General features: G+C 47.0%; 1 protein-coding gene across 1 annotated transcript in view; it reads right to left on the reverse strand.

Annotated features, from left to right (window-relative positions):
- Positions 1-260: 260 nt before the first annotated feature.
- LOC135004243 (zinc finger protein ZFP2-like) overlaps positions 261-15,974 on the reverse strand; it is a 41,134-nt gene continuing 25,420 nt past the window's right edge. Inside the window, exon 4 of the mRNA XM_063951795.1 lies at positions 261-3,086. Within this exon, the coding sequence (XP_063807865.1) occupies positions 1,762-3,086 (1,325 nt within the window). The 3' untranslated portion in view covers positions 261-1,761. The remainder of the gene's footprint in view (positions 3,087-15,974) is intronic.

Consider the following 15,974-nt stretch of genomic DNA (forward strand, 5'->3'; position numbering starts at 1 on the left):
CACCCCTCATTACCAGCAGCACACCCCGCCTCAGACTAACAGAGAACCCATTTCTGTACACTTCCATTATACCACCTGAATGTGACGGACAGTGACCACCGTGCCATCACTTACCTGTATGCTTACACGAAACAGAATGATGGAAAACTTACACGGTTTCTTTACATCTTCTGGGGTCCACTCCGAGATTAGACATTATGGTGTAATTACTCTGACGGGAATATAAAACAGATAAAAAAATAAAAGCTTTAATGTAATAATTAGATGCAAACAAAAGCTTTTATTATGAAATCATACAGGGGAGTATCCGCACCATATAGATGTAACATACAACAAACCACTGCAGATGGAACCTGGGTGACTCTAATGCACATGGTAATGTACAGGGTATATATGGATAGGATCTTGTATCAGAAAACACTCAACACTCCTTATCAAGATGAGTGTCAGCAACAAGTTAGGCAAACTAGAAGAAGTGAAAACACGTTCCAATGGTCGCCATATTGTCGTGCAGCAATACAGATTGTGGAAACTGGTATTAGACATTCACATTTACACAAAGCACAAGATACAAAATAAACAGCAGAAAAAAGACCTAAGCATTTGGGATGTATTATTTAGGAAGTAAATAGAGGTACATTAATGAAAAGCGTGAGTAACAGTCACCAGTCTGCTTGTGAAGGTCTCTAGAGTGGAGGCCTCTTGGACTGTGCAAGGCAGTGAGTTCCATGGTCAGGGCTGCAAAACTAAACATTCAACCCTTAAATGAATGACAGGAGATTCTTGGTACTGCTGGTAACAGTCCTTCATCTGTAGAAGCAAGCAAGCAGGGCAGTAAGGAGGCAGGAGCTGCTTCTAGTACCTTGGACCATGTAATGTTGGGCTGGGAAGGTCAGTTAGCCAATTATGAAACAGATTTGTCATCTTACAGGCAGCCGGTGAAGGGAGTAGAGAATGGGTGTTATGCGGCAGGAACGGGTTAGGTAACAGCTTGGCTGCTGCATTCTGTACTAGCTGCAAGCTCTGTAATTCTTTTGCTGGGTGACTCAGGTAGATGGCATTGCAGTAGTCTATGAACTTCTGAGGAAATCAAGTGCTTGATTCTGGCTATGGTCCACAGATGGAAGAATGAGGATTTGTATGTGGCAGATACCTGATGTCTGTGTCAGCCACATACCAGGACAACACAAAGATTCAGTGTTTTGCAATTCTGAACACCAAAGCATAAATCCAGATGGTTGGTAAAGCTGTAGTCTTGTCCTTTGTTGGGGAGCTTCTATTATGTTTCACAAAGACTGAATCACAGCCAACTGGCATCATCCACCCCTGGAGCTCAGCTAGACAACCATTTAGGATTGGTATTAGGTTCTCAGTACATGGAGCAAAAAGCAGGTAATCAGCATAGCAGTGGTAGACCAGGCCATGATGTCTGATTATATCACCCAGTGGTAGCATGTATATTTTATAAAGCATAGGAGATAGGATTGACCCTTGAGGAACATTGCATGACAGTGATAATTATACTACAGAAGATTTAAATAGTTCCGTACTTGGGTAATGTCTAATATGTTCAACAAGAGCGGATTTATTTCTCTCACGGCATGAAAATGGCTTCTCACCTGTGTGACTCCTCTGATGTGTAACAAGATGTGATTTCGATGAAAAACATTTCCCACACTCAGAACATGGAAATGGCTTCTCACCTGTGTGACTTCTCTGATGTGTAACAAGAGCTGATTTATATGCGAAACACTTCCCACACTAAGAACAGGAAAATGGCCTCTCACCTGTGTGAGCATGCTGATGAGTAACAAAATGTGATCTCTGTGCAAAACATTTCCCACACTCAGAGCAGGAAAATGGCTTCTCACCTGTGTGACTTCTCTGATGTGTAACAAGAGCTGATGTCTGTGAGAAACATTTCCCACACACAGAACAGGAATACGGCTTCTCACGTGTGTGACTTCTCTGATGTGTAACAAGATGTGATTTCGATGAAAAACATTTCCCACACTCAGAACATGGAAATGGCTTCTCACCTGTGTGACTTCTCTGATGTGTAACAAGAGCTGATTTATATGCGAAACATTTCCCACACTCAGAACAGGAAAATGGCCTCTCACCTGTGTGAGCATGCTGATGAGTAACAAAATGTGATCTCTGTGCAAAACATTTCCCACACTCAGAGCAGGAAAATGGCTTCTCACCTGTGTGACTTCTCTGATGTGTAACAAGAGCTGATGTCTGTGAGAAACATTTCCCACACTCAGAACAGGAATATGGCTTCTCACCTGTGTGACTTCTCTGATGTGTAACAAGAGCTGATTTATGTGAGAAACATTTCCCACACTCAGAACAGGAATATGGCTTCTCACCTGTGTGACTTCTCTGATGTGTAACAAGAGCGGATTTATGTGCGAAACATTTCCCACACTCAGAACAGGAAAATGGCCTCTCACCTGTGTGAGCATGCTGATGAGTAACAAAATGTGATCTCTGTGCAAAACATTTCCCACACTCAGAGCAGGAATATGGCTTCTCACCTGTGTGACTTCTCTGATGTGTAACAAGAGCTGATTTATGTGCGAAACATTTCCCACACTCAGAACAGGAATATGGCTTCTCACCTGTGTGAATTCTCTTATGTACAACAAGAGCTGATTTGTGTGTAAAACATTTCCCACACACAGAACATGGAAATGGCTTCTCACCTGTGTGACTTCTCTGATGTGTAACAAGATTTGATTTATATGTAAAACATTTCCCACACTCAGAACATATCAGTGGCCTCTCACCTGCCTTAGCTGGCTGATGAGTAATAAGGTTTGTGTTCTGTGTAAAACATTTGGCATCTATAGAACAGGGAAACACTGTATCTACTCTCAGAGCTGTAACAGATGCACCAATATCAGAGTGATCAGGAGAACATTTCCCAGGATCAGAGGGACCAGCTGATATAGCTGGATGTATCATTGGGGTAATGGGGTTATCTCCTGGAGAATTCTGTCTACTGTTATCTTTTATATCACAATCCGGGGATAACATTAGATGTCCTTCTGAGATATTCCTGCTTGTGTGTCCATCTGCTGGAAATAAAATACATTAATAAATATAAAATGAGTAGACAAGACCCAGTGTGTTACAGGATACAATATATAATTCTATAACTGACATGTTTTACCTGTAATCATTGCTTTTATGTTTATTAAAAAAAACAAAAAAAAGATAGGATGCTTAGACTGGAGCTTGATCAACACTGAATCCTCACGTGGGATTACTAGAGGTGACATGGATGCTCATGTGGGATTACTAGAGGTGACATGGATGCTCATGTGGGATTACTAGAGGTGACATGGGCGCTCATGTGGGATTACTAGAGGTGACATGGACGCTCATGTGGGATTACTAGAGGTGACATGGACGCTCATGTGGGATTACTAGAGGTGACGTGGGCGCTCATGTGGGATTACTAGAGGTGACACGGACGCTCATGTGGGATTACTAGAGGTGACATGGACGCTTATGTGGGATTACTAGAGGTTACATGGACGCTCATGTGGGATTACTAGAGGTGACACGGACGCTCATGTGGGATTACTAGAGGTGACATGGACGCTCATGTGGGATTACTACAGGTGACATGGACGCTCATGTGGGATTACTAGAGGTTACATGGACGCTCATGTGGGATTACTAGAGGTTACATGGACGCTCATGTGGGATTACTAGAGGTGACATGGGCGCTCATGTGGGATTACTAGAGGTTACATGGACGCTCATGTGGGATTACTAGAGGTGACATGGACGCTCATGTGGGATTACTAGAGGTGACATGGACGCTCATGTGGGATTACTAGAGGTGACATGGACGCTCATGTGGGATTACTAGAGGTGACATGGACGCTCATGTGGGATTACTAGAGGTGACATGGACGCTCATGTGGGATTACTAGAGGTGACATGGACGCTCATGTGGGATTACTAGAGGTGACACGGACGCTCATGTGGGATTACTAGAGGTGACACGGACGCTCATGTGGTATTACTAGAAGTGACACGGACGCTCTTGTGGGATTACTAGAGGTGACACGGGCGCTCATGTGGGATTACTAGAGGTGACATGGACGCTCATGTGAGATTACTAGAGGTGACATGGACACTCATGTGGGATTACTAGAGGTGACATGGAAGCTCATGTGGGATTACTAGAGGTGACATGGACGCTCATGTGGGATTACTAGAGGTGACATGGACGCTCATGTGGGATTACTAGAGGTGACATGGACGCTCATGTGGGATTACTAGAGGTGACATGGATGCTCATGTGGGATTACTAGAGGTGACACGGACGCTCATGTGGGATTACTAGAGGTGACACGGACGCTCATGTGGGATTACTAGAGGTGACATGGACGCTCATGTGGTATTACTAGAAGTGACACGGACGCTCATGTGGGATTAGTAGAGGTGACACGGGCGCTCATGTGGGATTACTAGAGGTGACATGGACGCTCATGTGGGATTACTAGAGGTGACATGGACACTCATGTGGGATTACTAGAGGTGACATGGACGCTCATGTGGGATTAGTAGAGGTGACACGGGCGCTCATGTGGGATTACTAGAGGTGACATGGACGCTCATGTGCGATTACTAGATGTGACACGGACGCTCATGTGGGATTACTGGAGGAGACATGGACGCTCGTGTGGGATTACTAGAGGTGACATGGACGCTCATGTGGGATTACTGGAGGAGACATGGACGCTCGTGTGGGATTACTAGAGGCGACATGGATGCGCACTAATAAATAATAGGATTTTAATACCTACCGGTAAATCCTTTTCTCTGAGTCCGTAGAGGATGCTGGGGTCATCAATAGAACCATGGGGTATAGACAGGATCCGCAGGAGACATGGGCACTTTAAGACTTTAATAAGGGCGTGAACTGGCTCCTCCCTCTATGCCCCTCCTCCAGACCTCAGTTATAGGAACTGTGCCCAGGGAGACGGACATTTTGAGGAAAGGATTTATGATTTATTTTTAAGGTGAGATACATACCAGCTCACACCAGAACCATGCCGTACAACGTGGCATTCCATAGAACACAAGCCAACAGCACCAACAATGTCAGCAACAGGCTGAACATAACTAGAACACAACTAGATGTGTGTAACCAGAACAAACAAACAAACCAGATAACTTCCCAAAAAAACTAAGTGTATATACAGGAGGGCACCTAACATCAGTAGTGCCTTGGTAAGGGGCGCAATACCCCCAGTGAAATCTCCTCCTACTATTAAATCAAAAGGGTTTTTACGCTGCGGCACGTGCATGGGATGCCGAACCATAAGGGGTGACGGCAGCAGCAAGATTAGTGTATTGACAATAAATGAAAAAAAAAGATCACCGTGAGGGAATTCATTACTTGTAACACCAAGAATGTGGTGTATGCTGTAGAATGCACGTGCGGCCTCTTTTACATAGGGAGGACCTCGAGACCCTTGAAGGTCCGGATAAGCGAACATGTAAGAAATATTAGGAACGGGCTGACAATACACGCCCTATCCGACCATTTTCGCTTAATTCATAATAAGTGTCCATCTGCGATTAAAAGGTTTATAGGAATCCAATGGATAAAAGGACATTAGAGACAGAGGGATCCGTCTACCCAATGTTAGGGTCTCCTGTCCTGTGCTGCCACATCGTCATGGCAACCGGGAGGCAAGTGCTAGCGGAGTAACCTGAGCGCAGCTGATACTCCGGTTCGGGTCTTTTGCTGTGCAGTGGTTACAGGCTCTGTGCACGGCAGGGGATTCGGTGCTGGTTTTTGTGCTCACAGTCTGTGAGGTTTGAGTGGGGTGTGGACAGCACCTGCTTTATAAACCCTCTTCTCAGGTTAAGCAGATGCTGCTGAATCTTTGTTGGTTAGTCAGTTTCTGAAAGTAAGCCAGTACTGTGTAACTTTGTATTTGTTTGTTGCTTACTGCAAATAGGCCTTGGGATTTGGTACTACACTCTTTCAATCCAGACCTAGCAGTAAGACTGGAGTCAGTCGTTTAACTTGCTGGGGTTCTTTTGCTACTCTGTGAACTTAGCAAGTTTGCGGCTGTATTCTCAGACTTGCCTGCCAAAATCCTTTCTCACTGTGCAAGGTGTTCAGGTGTCAGCTTAGTGGCAGTAAACTGAACCAGTGCACTACAAGTGAGGACTAGGATTGTGGAGACTCTCCTTGTGTCTATTATTCCATCTCTGACCAAGGAGTTTACTGCCACACCCGTTGGTAACCCTTTAGGGTTTTGCTGTTGCCCTTAGCAACAGCATTTCGGGTTCTCTACGTATTAAAACACAACATCTCGCTTCATTCCATCTGAGCATTTCTAATACTAGGGAGACACCCAGTTTCTTAGCCTCTGGGCTTCTCTGTTCACTTTGTGTTTATTTTGTTACCCTATCACCTTCTGTGTACGTAATGTCATATTCCCCAGTCTGTCTGTGAGTTCATTTGTTTTGCATCCCTCTCCGTTCAGACACCAGTACATTCCTGCAGGCACTGGTGTGCATAACAGTTCAGACACCAGTACATTCCTGCAGGCACTGGTGTGCATAACATATTCAGCAGCCCAAATACTCCTGTTGAAATTTTGTGGGAATATGGAGCATACCCCTCAAAATACTTTGCAACAGGTGGTCGATCAGGTGCAGGTCTTGACTAGACAATTTAATGATTTGTCCATTAAAATGCACACCTCCCAGGCCGCTGGTGGAGCTCCCGCAGCAGCATCACCTTCAGGGGTTAAGGAGCCGAAAGTAAATCTCCCAGATCGTTTTTCTGGAGATCGCTCGCAGTTCTTTTGTTTCAAGGAGAGCTGCAAGCTATATTTCCAGCTTAGGCCTCAGTCTTCTGGGTCGGAGATTCAGCGGGTGGGCATATGATTTCCTTGCTACAAGGAGACCCACAGGTCTGGGCATATGGGTTGCAGGCTGACTGTCCGTCGCTTAAAAGTGTTGATGCTTTTTTTACGGCACTGGGCATGTTGTATGATGACCCTGACAAGACGGCCTCAGCCGAGGCTCAGATTTCGATCCTTAAGCAAGGTCGAAGGCCAGTTGAGGTTTACTGTACGGAGTTTCGGAGGTTGGCCCATGATACCCAGTGGAATGACCCAGCCCTGAGACACCAGTACCGAAGAGGTCTTTCTAACCAGATAAAAGACCAACTGGTACAATATCCCTTGCCCTATAGCTTGGATCAGCTCATGCAGTTATCCATCCGGGTAGATAGACGGCTGAGAGAGCGTAGGCTTGAAAGGGAGACTGAGGTTTCCTTCTTTCCCAAGGGAACCTCAGACTCTGAGGAATTTTCCGAGGAGCCTATGCAGATTGGGGCTACTCGCCTCTCCTCGCGTGAGAAGACGCGGAGGAGACAGCAGGGGTTGTGTTTGTACTGTGGGAATAAAGGTCATGTGGTAGTATCATGCCCAGAAAAGCCGGAAAACTTCAGGGCCTGAGGGTGATGGGAAATATCCTGTCAGGCCAGAAGTCAGAATTTCCCAAGAAGACTTTTATAATTTCGGTGACCTTGTAGATCCTCGGTCAAACTGTCAAGACTGAGGCCTTTGTGGACAGTGGGGCCGACGGGGTTTTTATGGACCGCCAATTCGCCCTGAAACACTCTGTTCCCTTAGTACCCCTGGCATCAGAAATTGAGATCTGTGGGTTAAACGGGGAACCATTATCCCAGGGTAAAATTACCTCTTGCACTATCCAGATTTCTTTGTTTATTGGAGCCACACACTCTGAAGAATTGTCCTTTTATGTGACTGTCTGTACTTTTGCCCCATTGGTGTTGGGGTTACCCTGGTTAAGGGCCCACAATCCTCAATTTGACTGGGTCTCTGGGGAGATTCTTAGTTGGGGTACGGATTGTTTCAGGAGTTGCTTGAGCCTTCCAGTCAGGCTTTCGCAGCTAAGTTTGCCAGGATTGCCAGGATGTTATGCAGATTTTGCGGACGTGTTCTCCAAAAAAGTTGCAGAGGTACTACCTCCCCATCGCCCCTATGACTGTGCCATTGATTTGTTGCCGAATGCTAAGCTTCCCAAGAGCAGGTTGTACTCCCTGTCACGTCCTGAGACTCAGGCTATGGCAGAGTACATTCAGGAGAACTTGGCTAAGGGATTTATCAGACCTTCACAGTCTCCAGTTGGGTCGGGGTTCTTCTTCGTGGGTAAAAAGGACGGTTCGTTGAACCGTATCACGATTAAAAACTCATACCCACTGCCTCTCATTTCGGTCTTGTTTGACCAGCTTCGTACTGCCACCATTTTTTCTAGGATTGACCTACGCGATGCGTACAATCTAATCCGAATAAGAGAGGGGGGTGAATGGAAGACTGCCTTTAATACCCACTCAGGGCATTATGAATATTTGGTGATGCCTTTTGGGCTCTGTAATGCCCCGGCAGTCTTCCAGGATTTCATGAACGATGTGCTCAGGGAATATTTGGGTAGATTCTGAGTTGTATACTTAGATGACATCCTAATCTTCTCCCATTCCCTGGAGGAACATCGGAAGCATGTACGCTTAGTCCTCCAGAAACTCAGAGACCACCGGCTTGGGGCAAAGCTGGAGAAGTGCGAATTTGAAGTTCAGCAAATCGCATTTCTAGGATATATTATCTCCCCAGAAGGTTTCTAAATGGAGGGTTCCAAGGTACAGGCAGTCCTGGATTGGGTGCAGCCCACTAGTTTGAAGGCGCTTCAGCGTTTCCTGGGCTTTGCGAATTTTTATAGACGATTTATCGCTGGATTTTCATCTATAGTGGCGCCCTTGGTGGCACTCACTAAGAAAGGGGCGGATGTTGCTCACTGGTCTTGTGAGGCCAAAGCGGCTTTTGCCCGTCTCAAAAGGGCATTTGTCTCGGCCAAGGTGCTGCGACACCCAGATCCAGAGCGTCCTTTTGTGGTGGAGGTGGATGCCTCTGAGATGGGTATTGGGGCAGTGCTCTCTCAGATGGGAGTGTCTGATAATCGCCTTCATCCCTGTGCTTACTTTTCCCATAAATTTTCGCCTGCCGAGATGAATTATGACGTGGGTAACCAGGAATTGTTGGCTATTAAGGATGCACTCGAGGAGTGGAGACACTGGCTTGAGGGGGCTAAGTTTGTGGTCTCAATTCTCACCGACCATAAGAATTTGGCATATTTAGAGTCAGCAAAGCGTCTCAATGCCAGGCAGGCACGATGGGCTTTGTTTTTTGCTTGCTTTAATTTTTTGATAACATATCGCCCTGGGTCAAAAAACATCAAGGCTGATGCGCTCTCGCGGAGTTTTGCTCCAATCCAGGAGACCACAGAGGAGCCATTGCCCATTGTGTCCCCATCATGTATTAAAGTGGGCATTACCCAGGACCTCTTGTCATTAGTCCTTAGAGCACAGGAGCAGGCTCCTCCAGACCTTCCGGTAGGTCTTTTGTTTGTGCCTCCTAGGTTAAGACAGCGAGTGTTCCTGGAATTCCATGCCAAGAAGAAGTGGGCAGGTCACCCGGGTATTGCCAGAACTCGGGAGTTGCTATCTAGGGCGGTGTGGTGGCCCTCGGTGGCTAAGGATGTGGATCAGTGGGTTCGGGCATGTGACATCTGTGCCCGAAATAAGACTCCTAGAGGGGTTCCTGTTGGCCCATTACATCCACTCTCTATTCCATCTAAGCCATGGACCCACATTTCAATGGATTTTGTGGTGGACTTGCCCAAATCCTCGGGGATGACAGCCATCTGGGTTGTCGTTGACAGGTTTTCGAAAATGGCGCACTTCGTTCCACTGGTTGGGCTGCCATCGGCCAGACGCCTGTCTGAATTATTTATGCTGCATGTTGTGCGCCTCCACGGGTTGCCACTTGATGTGGTCTCTGACCGCGGATCCCAGTTTGGGGCCAAATTCTGGAGGGCATTTTGTTCCGATCTCCATATTTCTGTCAGCTTGTCGTCAGGCTACCATCCGCAGTCTAATGGGCAGACTGAAAGGGTGAACCAGTCCTTGGAGCAGTTCCTCAGGTGTTATGTCTCCAAGTGTCAGACTGACTGGGTTGCTCATCTGTCCATGGCGGAGTTTGCCTATAACAACGCGGCTCACTCTGCTACAGGGATCTCTCCCTTCCTTTGTGTGTATGGGCATCATCCTAAGGCCAATTCTTTTGACCCCCTGGATTCCACGCCTGGTGGTTCCTCTGTGGTTTCGGTCCTTAGAGGTATTTGGAGGAAAGTGAAGAAAGCCCTTGTGTCTGTGTCATTAGTGACCAAAAGGGATTTTGATAAGCGGAAAAGACCCTGCAGCTTCAAATTAGGAGACTTCGTCTGGTTGTCTACCAAGAATTTGAAGTTGAGACAGCCATCTCATAAGTTAGGCCCCTGGTTCATCGGCCCTTATAAGATCACCAGGGTTATCAATCCGGTGGCATTTCAGTTAGATCTGCCCCGTTCTTTGGGTATCAATAAAACATTTCATTGTTCCCTTTTAAAACGGGCGATTAGTAATCCTTCTTCCAGTGGAAGACCTTCTCCTCTTCTGATACGTGGCCAGAGGGAGTTTGTTGTTGAAAGGATTCTTGACTCCAAGATGGTTCGGGGTCGGCTGTCATTTTTGGTGCACTGGAAGGGGTATGGTCCGGAGGAGCGGTCGTGGGTGCGCAGTTGTGATCTTCATGCCCCCAGACTGATACGCTCTTTCTTCTCGCAGTTCCCCGATAAACCCGGTGGTAGGGGTTCTTTGACCCCTCGTCAGAGGGGGGTACTGTTAGGGTCTCCTGTCCTGTGCTGCCACGTCATCATGGCAACTGGGAGACAAGTGCTAGCGGAGTAACCTGAGCGCAGCTGATACTCCGGTTCGGGTCTTTTGCTGTGCAGTGGTTACAGGCTCTGTGCACGGCAGGGGATCCGGTGCTGGTTTTTGTGCTCACAGTCTGTGAGGTCTGAGTGGGGCGTGGACAGCACCTGCTTTATAAACCCTCTTCTCAGGTTAAGCAGATGCTGCTGAATCTTTGTTGGTTAGTCAGTTTCTGAAAGTTAGCCCGTACTGTGTAACTTTGTATTTGTTTGTTGCTTACTGCAAATTGGCCTTGGGATTTGGTACTACACTCTGCCAATCCAGACCTAGCAGCAAGACTGGAGTCAGTCGTTTAACTTGCTGGGGTTCTTTTGCTACTCTGTGAACTTAGCAAGTTTGCGGCTGTATTCTCAGACTTGCCTGCCAAAATCCTTTCTCACTGTGCAAGGTGTTCAGGTGTCAGCTTAGTGGCAGTAAGCTGAACCAGTGCACTGCAAGTGAGGACTAGGATTGTGGAGACTCTCCTTGTGTCTATTATTCCATCTCTGACCAAGGAGTTTACTGCCACACCCGTTGGTAACCCTTTAGGGTTTTGCTGTTTCCCTTAGCAACAGCATTTCGGGTTCTCTACGTATTAAAACACAACATCTCGCTTCATTCCATCTGAGCATTTCTAATACTAGGGAGACACCCAGTTTCTTAGCCTCTGGGCTTCTCTGTTCACTTTGTGTTTATTTTGTTACCCTATCACCTTCTGTGTACGTAATGTCATATTCCCCAGTCTGTCTGTGAGTTCATTTGTTTTGCATCCCTCTCCGTTCAGACACCAGTACATTCCTGCAGGCACTGGTGTGCATAACACCCAACTAGCAAAAAAAGGGCTATATCCATTTGACTGACCCTGGGAAATCTCGGACTGTGTACCGGACGAAAGGTGAAAGAAGTGCCGTGGTTGCCGTGGATAAACATTTCAACCTACATGCTTATTCTGCACCGATTTCCGGTAACTATCTAGATTGGACTCCCTGGCTGAACAGACCATCTGTGGTTTAACACACTGCCATTGTGTTAATTACTGCCATTACCACTGCCATTATACACATTGCATTTTGTGTTATATCAGTAATTGCTGTTACGACTATTTCTGTGGGGTTTTTTTTATCTGCCACCATATACATTTGCACTTTATGCTGTCTTTTTATCTGATGTGATTGTGAATAAATTTGTTTTAGTGTGCTTCACTATATGCACTTTCCATTTCTTTCCTTTGGATACCTGTTCCAAATTCATGGGAATGAATAATTAAGTACAGTGGGCGTTTGACTACAAAATCTCCCAATTGTAATGCGCTTGGTTGTATGTATTGGTACCATTTTTGTTTTTGCATGTATCCTATCTGTTAGGGTGGAGGTTGTTTCAGGGAGTCACCTCTGAGTTATCACTACACGTTACTGAGCTGCTAGAACTAGTGCGCACCCAGGAGAGGATCTACACCGCAATTTCTTCCATTGTATTAAAATCCTATTTTCTCTTTCATCCTAGAGGATGCTGGGGTCATCAATAGAACCATGGGGTTATACCAAAGCTCTAGAATGGGCGGTAGAGTGCGGATGACTCTGCAGCACCGATTGACCAAATTTTAGATCATCGGCCAAGGTATCAAACTTGTAAAACTTAGCAAAAGTGTTTGACCCTGACCAAGTAGCAGCTCGGCAAAGCTGTAATGCTGAGACCCCTCGGGCAGCCGCTCAGGATGAGCCCACCTTCCTAGTGGAATGGGCCTTTACCGATTTTGGCAACGGCAATCCAGCCGTTGAATGAGCCTGCTGAATCGTATGACAGATCCAGTGGGCAATGGTCTGCTTGGAAGCAGGTCACCCAATCCTGTTGGGAGCATACAGGACAACTAGAGCCTCTGTTTTCCTAATCTGAGCCGTTCTGGCGACATAGGCCCTCATTCCGAGTTGTTCGCTCGGAGTTTTTCATCGCATCGCAGTGAGAATTCTCTTAGTGCGCATGCGCAATGTTCGCACTGCGACTGCGCCAAGTAACTTTACTATGAAGAAAGTAAGTTTACTCACGGCATTTTCATCGCTCCGACGTTCGCATTGTGATTGACAGGAAATGGGTGTTACTGGGCGGATGCACGGCGTTTTAGGGGCGTGTGGATGGAAACGCTACCGTTTCCGGAAAAAACGCAGGAGTGGCCGGAGAAACGGTGGGAGTGCCTGGGCGAACGCTGGGTGTGTTTATGACGTCAGCCAGGAACGAAAAGCACTGAACTGATCGCACAGGCAGAGTAAGTCTGAAGCTACTCAGAAACTGCTAACTCGTTTGTAATCGCAATATTGCGCGTATGTCGGTCGCAATTTTAAGAAGCTAAGATTCACTCCCAGTAGGCGGCGGCTTAGCGTGTGTAACTCTGCTACATTCGCCTTGCGAGCGAACAACTCGGAATGAGGGCCATAGATTTTTAAAGCTCTGACCACATCCAGAGACTTTGACTCCGCTAAAGTGTCAGTAGCCACTGGCACCACAATAGGTTGGTTTATATGAAAAGAGGAAACCACCTTCGGCAGAAACTGTTGACGAGTTCTCAACTCTGCTCTATCTTCATGGAAGATCAAATAAGGGCTCTTGTGAGACAAGGCCGCCAATTCAGACACCCGCCGTGTGGATGCCAAGGCCAATAAAATGACCACTTTCCAAGTGAGGAATTTCAAATCCACCTTTCGTAAAGGTTCAAACCAATGAGATTGAAGGAACTGTAACACCATGTTAAGGTCCCAAGGTGCCACAGGAGGCACAAAAGGAGGTTGGATGTGTAACACCCCCTTTACAAACGTTTGCACCTCAGGAAGTGAGGTCAATTGTTTCTGAAAGAAAACTGACAATGCAGAAATCTGTACTTTAATGGATCCTAATTTAAGGCCCGCATCCACTCCAGCTTGTAAAAAGTGGAGAAAACGTCCAAGTAAAAATTTTTCCGCATAAGCCTTCTTGGACTCGCACCAGGAAATATATTTCCTCCAAATACGGTGATAGTGGCCCTCATTCCGAGTTGTTCGCTCGCAAGGCGAATGTAGCAGAGTTACACACGCTAAGCCGCCGCCTACTGGGAGTGAATCTTAGCTTCTTAAAATTGCGACCGACGTACGCGCAATATTGCGATTACAAACGAGTTAGCAGTTTCTGAGTAGCTTCAGACTTACTCTGCCTGTGCGATCAGTTCAGTGCTTTTCGTTCCTGGCTGACGTCATAAACACACCCAGCGTTCGCCCAGGCACTCCCACCGTTTCTCCGGCCACTCCTGCGTTTTTTCCGGAAACGGTAGCGTTTCCAGCCACACGCCCCTAAAACGCCGTGCATCCGCCCAGTAACACCCATTTCCTGTCAATCACAATGCGAACGTCGGAGCGATGAAAATGCCGTGAGTAAACTTACTTTCATCATAGTAAAGTTACTTGGCGCAGTCGCAGTGCGAACATTGCGCATGTGCACTAAGAGAATTCTCACTGCGATGCGATGAAAAACTCCGAGCGAACAACTCGGAATGAGGGCCAGTGTTTTGACGTAACACCCTTTCTAGCCTGAATAAGAGTGGGAATGACTTCACTGGGAATACCCTTCTGGGTTAGAATCTGGCGTTCATCCGCCATGCCGTCAAACGTAGCCGCGGTAAATCTTGATACTGACATGGCCCCTGCTGTAACAGGTCCTCTCGTAGAGGAAGCGTCCAGGGATTTCCTATGCGTAAATCCTGAAGATCAGGATACCAAGCCCTCCTTGGCCAATCTGGAACAATGAGGATCGTCTGAACCTTTCTTCTTCTTATAATTTTTAACACTCTCGGAATGAGAGGAAGTGGAGGGAACACATACCGACTGAAACACCCACGGTGTCACCAGAGCGTCCACCGCTATGGCTTGAGGGTCCCTTGACCTGGCGCAATAATTTTGGAGTTTCTTGTTGAGACGAGACGCCATCATGTCTACTTGGGGAGTACCCCAGCGACTTGTCACTTCTGTGAAGACTTCTGGATGAAGTCTCCACTCTCCTGGATGGAGATCGTGTCTGCTGAGGAAGTCTGCTTCCCAGTTGTCCACTCCTGGAATGAAGATAGCTGACAGAGCGCTTAGATGTTTCTCCGCCCAGCGGAGAATCCTTGTGGCTTCTGCCATTGCTGCTCTGCTTTTTGTTCCGCCCTGGCGGTTGATGTAAGCTGCTGCTGTTACATTGTCCGACTGGATGAGGACGGGTCGACTTTGAAGAAGGCGTTCCGTTTGTAGAAGGCCGTTGTAAATGGCCCTTAATTCCAGAACGTTTATGTGGAGACAAGTCTCCTGACTTGACCATCTTCCTTGGAAGTTTTCCCTGTGTGACTGCACCCCAACCCCGGAGACTTGCATCCATGGTCACTAGAATCCAATCCTGAATTCCGAACCTGCATCCCTCGAGGAGGTGAGAACTGTGCAGCCACCACAGGAGTGATATCCTTGTCTTTGAGGACAGGACTATCGTCCGTTGCATGTGTAGGTGGGAACCGGACCACTTGTCCAACAGGTCCCTCTGGAATACTCTGGCATGGAATCTGCCAAACTGAATGGCCTCATAGGCCGCCACCATCTTTCCCAGCAAGCGAGTGCATTGATGGATCGACACTGGTTGGTTTTAAGATTTGTTTTACCAGAGTCTGAAGTTCCCAAGATTTTTCTTCTGGAAGAAAAACTCTCTGTCCAGATTCATCCCCAGAAACGACAGGCGGGTCGTAGGGATCAACGGAGATTTCGGCAGGTTGAGTAGCCAGCCATGTTGTTGCAACACCTTCAGGGACAGTGCAATGTTCTCTAACAACTTGTCCCTGCATCTGGCTTTCATCAGGAGATCGTCCAAGTATGTGATAATCATGACACCTTGCATGCAAAGAAGAATCATCATCTCCGCCATCACTTTGGTGAAAATCCTCGGAGCCGTGGACAGCCCAAGCGGCAACGTCTGAAAATTGGTAATGACCATCCTGAACCGCAAAGCGCAGGAAGGCCTGATGAGGAGGATAAATGGGAACATGTAGGTAGGCATCCTTTATGTCTAAGGAGACCATAAAGTCCCCTTCCTCCAGACTGAAGATCACTGCTCTGAGAGACTCCATCTT

The sequence above is a fragment of the Pseudophryne corroboree genome, unplaced genomic scaffold, assembly GCF_028390025.1.
Source record: "Pseudophryne corroboree isolate aPseCor3 unplaced genomic scaffold, aPseCor3.hap2 scaffold_1914, whole genome shotgun sequence".
In the NCBI taxonomy this organism is placed as follows: domain Eukaryota; kingdom Metazoa; phylum Chordata; class Amphibia; order Anura; family Myobatrachidae; genus Pseudophryne; species Pseudophryne corroboree.